This window comes from Rhincodon typus, unplaced genomic scaffold (assembly GCF_021869965.1).
Source record: "Rhincodon typus isolate 14 unplaced genomic scaffold, sRhiTyp1.1 hic_rhity00002129, whole genome shotgun sequence".
Lineage (NCBI taxonomy): Eukaryota > Metazoa > Chordata > Chondrichthyes > Orectolobiformes > Rhincodontidae > Rhincodon > Rhincodon typus.
Genome location: NW_025967767.1, coordinates 15,055 through 25,000, shown reverse-complemented (window position 1 = coordinate 25,000; position 9,946 = coordinate 15,055). Strand labels below are relative to the sequence as shown.

At 40.1% G+C, this 9,946-nt stretch overlaps 1 protein-coding gene across 2 annotated transcripts in view; it reads right to left on the bottom strand.

The window, feature by feature from the left end:
• Nucleotides 1-2,306: 2,306 nt before the first annotated feature.
• Nucleotides 2,307-9,946, bottom strand: part of LOC125481432 — a 20,933-nt gene continuing 13,293 nt past the window's right edge. Inside the window, exons 3-4 of one of the 2 annotated variants that reach the window (XM_048592971.1) lie at nucleotides 3,693-3,817; nucleotides 2,307-2,476 (exon numbers count right to left, since the gene is read on the bottom strand). In XM_048592971.1, the coding sequence (XP_048448928.1) occupies nucleotides 2,469-2,476; nucleotides 3,693-3,817 (133 nt within the window). In that variant the 3' untranslated portion in view covers nucleotides 2,307-2,468. Of the gene's footprint in view, nucleotides 2,477-3,172; nucleotides 3,284-3,692; nucleotides 3,818-9,946 lie in introns of those variants that run through there. The other variant, XM_048592970.1, reaches the window with a different exon arrangement.

Below are 9,946 nucleotides of genomic sequence, written 5' to 3'. Positions count from 1 at the left end.
TGGAATGCAGGTGCAAGCTTTCCATCAATCTTATATGAATACCACACAAGTTCAAACGTTACACTTATCCGTGTAAGGATGATTGATGGTGTTGGGAACTCAAACCTTTTTAAATGTTAGGAGATGTACACCCAATATATAAATAAAATTTTGCATTCTCAAAGCATGTGCAGGACTGATTATTGTATCATTAGAATGATATCCAGCCACATTGTGTGTTAAGTAATTATATTCCAAATGGAAACATTTTGTTGATTTGCAGGAAAATGTATGCTTGTCTGATTTAAATTCAGTGTATTTTTCAGCATATCTGAATTTAAAATTTTGACTATGTTAATCTTTGAGTTTAAACCAAATGTTTCTGAAATCAAATGAGTCATTTGTTTCACTGATGTTTTGCCTTTTCAGCCTTTTGTGCAAAAAGGAAATATTCCATAGAATTCCTACAGTGCAGAAACAGGCCATTCAGCCCAACGAGTCCACACTGACCCTCCAAAGAGCATTCCACCCAGACCCATTCCCCTACCCTATCGCAGTGACTCTGCGTTTCCCATGGCCATCGCACCTAAGCTACACATCCCTCAACATTATGGGTAATTTAGCACGGCCAATCTACCTAACTTGCACATCTTTGGACTGTGGGAAGAAACTGGGACTATCGGTGGAAACCTACCCAGACGCGGGGAGAATGTGCAAACTCCACACAGGCAGTCACTTGAGGGTGGAATCGAACCCAAGTTCCCGGTGCCGTGAGGCAGCAGTGCTAATACTGAGCCACCCGTGCTGCCCACAGATATTGTATTCATAAAAATCATAAGTATTTTAGGTAATTGCTAAATATGCAGCTAAAGATGGATATTTCGACTGAATTAATTCATTTATTCATGTGTGCTGTGCCCAAAGGCAACTCCTTGATTCACTGTCTGATAATCTGGAGCTGTTGCAGTTTTTGTTAGTGGTGCTTGTTTTCTACTCTTAGAGGCAGAACAATGAATCATCTCCCAAGTCTACCTCAGCATAACCGAAATCAGTGGTGTGGGGGTCATTCTGAACCACATGCTAGGCATCTAAACTGGTCCCATTCTGAGTTGTCATGGAAACATGCACTCTTACATTTCATGGAACTATGGACAGTGATGGTGGAGAGGCCAACTTTCTTTCCATCACATGTTTGACCAAGAATTTCTCCCACTCTTACCTCTGTGCCACTGCTTTGTGTAGGGAGGGTTGTGAATGATAAACGAAGTGTTTAGACACATTATGACCAGACCTTTTTGGCTAAGTCTTGGATTGGCACTAAAAGCCAGAGCTTCTAGCTTAGACAAAATTCCACTACAAGGCCTTGAATATATCTTTTGAATTAAGAAAGTTTGATTCATCACATGGAATAAGAAGTTTGTTATTTTTGCAACCCTAGGATTTCCTATAGCTTTTCACCGATGGTGAGTTACGTTTTGAAGTTTGATCAATGGCTAATGGGCGGAGCACATATATTTTGCACACATCTCCCCACTGCTTTAACAAGTTAGCTTTTGAAATAAACACACATAAGTAAATCCAGAGTTACTTTAAGTCATTAATCCAAAAGTGGACATTACATGTTTCAAGGAAAACATCCCGTTGATTTTTTTTTAAAGAGGTAAATACTCCACCAAAGCATCTCCAAGAATAAAATATGAACAGGAAGAAGTGGGTTGAAAAAAATCTGCCTGACTTGATTCTATTTTTAAAGATTTGTCCACCAAGATTATCTGATATGTTCCATAAACCCATGCTGACTTGAAATTATTTCAATACCAGAAAATTCATTTAAACATGAAGTGACACTTTATTTTGTCGCATGAACATTTGTTCTCCTTGTAAAAAGTTATATATTTGGTATAAGTTGGGAATTGGGAATGGTTCCATAGCATTAGGAAGGCAATGCTAATATATATATGCCAAGAATACTAACTGTTAAAGTTTTTAATAAACCCTTGCCTCATTTTTGAAGTTAAATGCTACATATTAGGAAAAGTACAACCTCAGATATATTTTAACTTGTGAATAAGGATTCTAAAAGTCTTGCATTGCACTGTGGAAAGCCACCAAAGAGATCCAAAAAAAAGGTTGCATTCAGGTGATCTTTAAGGGCCAAACACTAATTAAAACATTATCACTGACAGTGACCTGCTCAAATATTAAGCAGTGATGTTATGGCATCACTCACTGCCTCCACACAACCAAATATACACACAGTAATTTTCAAAATTCAAAGCCTTGCAAAATCTCAGCTGAGGTGCAAATCTATCATTGAATTCTGTGGAAGCATTGTGTACAGGTTTTACAACACGAAAGAAGGCAGGCTTATCATGGCAACAAGTCCAGACACTACATCATCAGGAGTCGAATAGATTTCAGTGGCATGGCATTCCAAACTGAGTTCACTTAATCTGGACTGCTGTCTTCCCAAGGTCCACGTGCCAGGATTACAACTCTATCTCCAATGTTATTTGTGAATGTGAGAGAAAATAATACTGGTAAACCTTAGCCACTTGAAATCAATGGTTCAACACCAGACATCTTTCTTATTCTAGCAGTTTAACACTATTAGAATCCAAGTAGGTGTTGCATATTCATCTTGCCTGGATGTCTTTATTCAAAAGTAAAGAAGATGGTAAAGAAAGAATTTCTGAGAACTGAAAGACACTGCCACCAAATTTTTCAGATGAATCAGGTGGAATTTAATGTTTTTCCACATGGCACATTCGGTGGCAGAGAGTATGGTGGGTAAGGGACCCTGATAAGATCTGTTGGTGAAAGGCCAACTCCACTACCAATTGAGACCCTTGTATTGGGCAATGAATATCTACTTAGAGGTCACATTTTACAACTATTTACCAACCAAGCAGTAAACAGGAAGCACAACAAATAAACCTGTATGGGGTTGTTAGTCAGGAGATCCCTTATTTAAAAGCCCTCAGTTCCTGATCGAGGGTCCAGGCACCAGAAACGTGGGGCTGGGCCCCTCTGAAAGCTGCCTTCCCTAACACCCCACAACCACCCTTGCTGCCAACTCCTCTTTCCATGACCTGCACTGCACGAACCCCTTTTGGCATCACTTACCTATGGCCTGGGTCCATCAATGACTTCATGAATGTAGCACTGGCAATAGTCGTGCATTCCACCATGGTGCCACCATTAGTAGAGCTACCAGTCTCAGGTGAGGACTTCTGATCCAGGACCTTTGATCCCAGTGAAGGCCCACCATTGTCTGAGAGTGGCACTTAATTTGGTGTTCCCCCTAAAAGAGACAGAGTGGAACTCTCGCTGGCTCTCCTCAGTGGGTGAGACCCCCATTATATACTGCCCCTTAGATTTCTGTTAGTAACAAACATTAATTAACATGGAATATTTTTGGCATTTTAAGAGGAAGCTTGGTAATAATAAAAACAAAATTGAGGTATTGTTTACTTCTGTTAAACTTCTTGAAAGACTAGAAGTCATTCTATATTTTCAATTGGTTCAATCTATCTTGAAATTCTTCCTCAAATTGGAATGGTGTGGCACGTGAATAATAAAGAAAGTCACAGAAACACAAAATGCCTCACTATTTAAAATTCTGATCTTTCATATGGACTGTTCTACCCTTTCGTATCTTTATCAGTTTGACCTTCAGCCAGCTCTCATTAGTCATATCTGTCTTTCTTTACCTGACGGTACTGAAGGCAGCTGTTCTTGGCTTTCCTTCTCAGCAGCAATGGGAGAGCCCTGCGGAGGCACTTTGACAGGTGTTGTCTCTTCAGGTGTCTCGAACGCTCCTTCCGAGTCTGAGCTCCTGAAACAAAACAAACACATTCTGTGAGAAGGCCATTCAATTCCACAAAGATTCTAGCCCCATTAGTTCCCATCCTCTTTCCCTGTCTAACACCAAAAGGACTTGCCTCGCTCCAGTTATTTTCTGCATGAACTGGAGACTATACTCTCCTCCACCACACACAGCAGACCATGTCCATCGAGCCCATTGTACTGGAGAGAGAATGTGCCATGGGCTAAAAACCATTTTGTCCCTAATTCTATCTGCAAGATATGCTGTGATTTAGTTCGAAACTGGCGAAAAACTGAAAAATTCCTGTTCAGTTGAGTGAATGCAAGTCACCGCAGGCAGGGCATCCTTTATGCTTCCAGCAACTGACGTTCTTTCACAAGCTCCTTGTATGGCATAAAGTAGCTGCCTTTAGACTCAATTCCATTAATTGTTCTCCATTCACAGCGTGAACCCACTGCTAGCATTGCATAGGCTGGTGCAGAAGGACTTCAGTGTTATGTCTGACGGCATCAATTATGTAATTGACCAGATCCTGTGCAGTGATTTTCACTGAATTTCAATCAGATGCGAAACCCCATTCCTGCTTTCACAGCACCGCCGCCTGGAGCCTACCACTAGCATGGAGGTGTTCTGTTAGCAGAAACACACACTTTCAAAGAGACCCTCCAGCAGTGTGCACCAGCACAACCCCTTCATTCTATTGTACTAAACCTCTGTTATTGCGTGTCTTCATGGCTATCTTTCCAGGATAAGAATGGATAAGATAAATTAACACTTCACTCTCACAAAGCTCCTCTTTTCAGCAGGTTATTTTTTAATTGATCAGAACAGTAGGAAATTGTGATGGAGAAAATAAACTTTGCATTTCAGCTGTAGGTAATAAATTAAATTTGGGGCAGCGTTAAAGTGATAATAGAAGGTGATTGCAAGATTGATGTATTCCAGTGCCACAATCAAATATCTGTGTCAATTGTATCCCACAGACTGGTCCACAGTACACACAACTTTTCATAAACACATTTTGATAGACCAGGGTTTCACCTGTAAAATATTAGTTATGATCAGAAGAGGACGAGGCCATTCAGGCCCTCAAGTTTGTCTGGCAATCAATTAGATCAATGCTGCCTAACATGGCCACCACTCTCCATATGTGATGGATCAGCCACAAGCGTGTGTGAAATTGCTCTGTTCATTTCAGAGCCACACAATAATGAGTGATTTTAATGTCACAGTATGGGTGTGGTTATAATCCACCATACGATAATTTGTCTTCTGTCCCAAACTTGAAAGAATTAATGACTGTTCGACAGAAGTTACAGAAGTTAGACTGTGGCTATTCTTATCAGATTATAACAAAGATCTGCGGATGCTGGAAACCTGAAACAAAATCAGAAAACGAGACAACAAGGTGCAGGGCTGGATGAACACAGCAGGCCAAGCAGCATCATAGGAGCAGAGAGGCTGACGTTTCGGGCCTAGACCCTTCATCAGAAAAGGGGGAGGGGAAGAGGGTTTTGAAATAAATAGGGAGAGAGTGGGAGGTGGATAGAAGAGGGATAGAGGAGAGGATAGGTGGAGAGGAAACAAACAGGTCGAAGAGGCGGGGATGGAGCCAGTAAAGGTGAGTGTAGGTAGGGAGTTAGGAAGGGGATAGGTCAGTCCAGGGAGGACGAATCAGAAAATGCTGGAGAAACTCAGCAGGTCTGGCAGCATCTGCAGAGAGAGAAAAACAGAGTTAACAGTTAGCGTCCAGGAGCCTCTTCTGATGAAGAGTCACTGAACTAGAAACATTATTTCTGTTTCTCAGTACAAATGCTGCTAGAGTTTCTCCAGCACTTTTTGTCCTTATCAGAATATCGTTCAATTGTTACCTTTTCAGTGACCTGGCAGTTGAAGGAACACTTCCTCAATGAGACAAGAAAATTCGGCGAGGGGTCCCGACCCGAAACGTCAGCTTTCCTGCTCCTTTGATGCTGCCTGGCCTGCTGTGTTCCTCCAGCTCCACACAGTGTTACATCTAAGAAAACTAGGCCACTGCTTGTTCTTCCTCTCACTTGCTGCCTCAAAATGACAATATATTTAAACCTGCAAGACCTCTTTATGAAAACAGAACCACCTTCAAAAGGACAACAGTTTGTGCTCTAATCTTGGGGATCCCAGTGACAGAGGGGATGCCAACTGAAACACGAGGATTTGTTTAGTTGGTATTTGGCAGTTATTGAAAAAAATGTTCAGGTGCATGAGTGACAGACAGCACCTCAAGACTGCCAATGTGGGCTGAAAAATGCAATTGTGGCAAACTTTGGCAGACCTGCAACATCTGAAGTATTTAACCTTGATCTTAACAGATCTATTGAAAGGAACCATTGAAAGGAATAGGGTGCTATATGAATAAAGGGAGAGATTTCAGGAGGTTGGCCATGAGACAAAGATCCATTTGTTGCCTGGATGCTGTGTATGAAAATTACAGGCAACCGAAAGGCAAAGGTTAGAGCATGTAAGAATACAATATATACAGATTCGTTAATTATCTTTCTTTTGCTTGTCTCCAAAAATATCAATTCTGATAAAGTAAGATAGTTCACTAGAAGAAATTCTGCAGCACACTGTCAGAACACTTCCTTGAATAGATTGTCACCACCCTCCGAGAACATCTAAAGCAAGTTCATTTCACAGAATACGTGGATTGCAAATCTCATTTGAAGCTGTTATTCCAACTCTGGCAGAGAACGGATCATTCTTAATTACTCATGACTTAAAATCTCAAATCTAATGTTCAAAATTTTGGGCATTTAATTTATCAATATTGTCTTTTTTGCATCATAGGACAAGTATAATGATCTGCTCACCGCATCTTTCATGAGCATCAAAATGCTGTTGGACAACATTGCATTAGATCGTGATTGATCAGAATCTTAACTTCATCCACTATCATGGTACCATAGACTTCAAAACACCAGCCCCCAAAAAGAAAGACATTCCGATGCATTTTTCTGAATTTAAAATGTTACCCCTGTATCCATGACAGCCTCAGATGAGTGTCAGGGCGGAGATAATTCTTGCATATGCGCAGGGAGGAAGTCTGTTCTGAGTCATACTGGGAAAAGTTCGCACTTGAACTTGGGATAGCATCCGCCTCCAATTTCCCTTCTCCCACAGACAAATGTATTCTACGACCCTGGAGAGCCAAACATCTTCACTCTCCAAAAATGTAAACTCATTAATGTGGTTCTGATTTTTGAGGCTTGTTACAATTTGGTTAACTGTGACAGTAAAAATTCCATTTTATATGTGGACACTGCTTCATTTAGGGGTAGGGTGAAAGCCAGCCAAAACAAATCAGAGATTCTATGATCCCAACCACTGCAACCAGATGGTTCTTGTACAACGTACATCCCTATGCATCAATGATCTTTTCCCATTTGATGTCAAAATGGAAGCAGCTCTGCTGTTGACCTACTGTTAATCAAATTTCACAGCAATCTTATAACTCTACTCAAAATCACTTAGTTTGTATCCTGTCATTTTAGATTTTAGAGAGTTACTTAAACGTGAGGGAACAATAAAAAAGAACCCACAATCATGTTATTGCAGCCTTTTATACATTCCTCCACCCTGATTGCCCATGTATTCATTTTCTTTGCCAAACAGAGAAATCTTGTAGAAAAGAGAAAATTGTGAAATCTTGAGAAATGATGAGCCAAGATTCACAAGAAATAAAGATACAATTTTTCTGTTAACATATTATGAAGCAAAATGCAAACACATGACTCTATGGGGAAAGGAATCTTTCTTTTTAGAAAGTGCAGCTCTAAACCACTGTTGTAAAAATTGGTGGTCATCAGTGAGAAGATTCTGTGCATGCACATCATTTTATAAAATTGGAAGACCAGCCTGAACTGCAAAGGTTCAGTCACTTTTACACAAAATACGATCATATTTAAATAATATGAATTCTACACTAACGGTGTTTTATATGGAAGCTTTAGTTAATGCCAAAACTGACCAATCCAAACCTGAAACTTTGTGATATTTTCTCTTTGGGCAAGTTCATGGACCCACTGCCCATTTGTAGCACGGAGACCTTCCCTGCACATTAATCTCTGCTCAGTTCATGCTTTCGCTTTATGGATGAACAAATGGCTGCCTCAGCAATAGCTCCTGCTCACCCTTCAAATCAGCCTCATTTCTAGCTAGGTGTCAGGTAACTCCTTCCCATGAAGGCCACAGCAAATTGAAAGGACAATGTGACTCGTGCCCAATTGTGCTTTGCATGTCACAACAGTGCATGCACCTGTTTTCACATCAGTAGATTTTTAGGACCTGGATGTCATTGCAACTTTGGGATTCCAACACAGGAATTAAAATCTGGCCGTCAGCCATGGTCTCAAAGCCTGCACGTATTGCTATTACTTCAGGAGAGCAATACATTTGTTCACTAATTTCATAACTGGAAATTGGAGATTGTCAGCATTTCACAACAGTGGAACTTTTATTACTGAAAAATAGCCGACAGGACACTTCTCACGTTCAATTATTCAAACTGATTGTCTCAAAAGCAAGCTGCCCACTTCCTTAAAAAATACTTTTGGTATATTACACTACAAGCACAGGCTCACCTTTTCAATTAAATCCATGATCATATTAAATCCAAAGTAATAACAAATGGTATGCTGAAAAAGATTATGATGCACTAATATCAAACGTGCATGGCATCAGATTTTAGGACTGGGTTAAGACCGCATTCGTTGTACACAATTGAAATATATTGCAGCAAGAAATTTGGGAAGTAAAATGGGCAATCTGGATAAGAAACCCCTTTCCCAAGTAAAGCAAATAACTTAAACAACTCAATTAAGAAATCAATAGTCAGTTTCCTTTTTCCAAGAATAAATTAATTTTGATCCACAATATTTCTTAAATACTCAATTAAAGAGCAACTTTCTGAAATGCAAACTCTTCAATATGGTTATGATTTCTAATATCACGTGAACAATTGCGGGTGTAAGAATTTTGTTTTCTTCATTGTCGATACATGGTTTAGGGTGCTTATCATTTGAATACTCAAACCAAACCAAATCTGACTGGCCGAAGATTTTGGAGTCCCACATTTGTGATCAGAGTTTGCTGTAAAATGTGCAGTTTTCTCCTGTAAGCCTGCGATCTTTCGCTTACATTTTGGCAAAATGGAAATGTGCTATATCACAGTTGAGTAGGAATTCACAACAGTCTTGAAAATGCAAAAGCTGCCATGATTTGATCTGTATTTAGAATAAGTGTGGGTAGAAAGCTTATAATGAATTATCAATTACTAGTCACTGAACAGAAATATTAATCAATTCTTGCTGCATCAAAATTGATATACCATTTGGAAAAACAATAGGAAAACATCAAAATCACAACTTGAGATATTGTGTTATCAACATTTATGCACGGACCACTAGACCTACTAGTCTGAAAGTGAATTGCTCACTACAGAGGCAATAGCATCGTGATAATGTCACTGGAAGCGTAAACCATAGGCCTAGACCGATCACGTAGATTCAAATTCCACCAAGGAATCTGGTGGAATTTAAATTTAGAAATGTTGAATTAAATACTCCTCCAGTACAACCATGAAACTAACACTGATTGATATCTGGTTTACTAATTTTCTTTAGGGATGTTCACTAATGTCCTGACCAAGAGTGGCCTATATGTGATTTTTCCAGACCAACCTCAAGGCAATTAAATGGCCACTCAGTTATATCTAACCATTGCAAAATTGAAAGAAAGGTATGAAACTAGACAGTCCACCTTGACATCAGTCTAGGTATTGAAAATAACAACAGCAAACCGAGCTCTGTCAACCCTGCAAAGTCCTCCATATTGATACTGAGGGCGACAGGAGGCTTGTGCCAAAACTGGGACAGCTGTCCCACAGAGAAATCATGCAACAGCCTAACACAGTCGTGTTCACCAAAATCAGACAATGTTGCAGTTACTCTGATTGGGACTTCAAAGTCCATCACCAAGTGGCTCCATAGCATCATTAGTGACTGAGCTTGCTAATGGATAGACTGAGCCTACGGTGCAGTTGTTTAGTGCAAACCGAGCGTACGTGTTCTGCAAAGCGGTCCCCAAGCCTCCGCTTGGTTT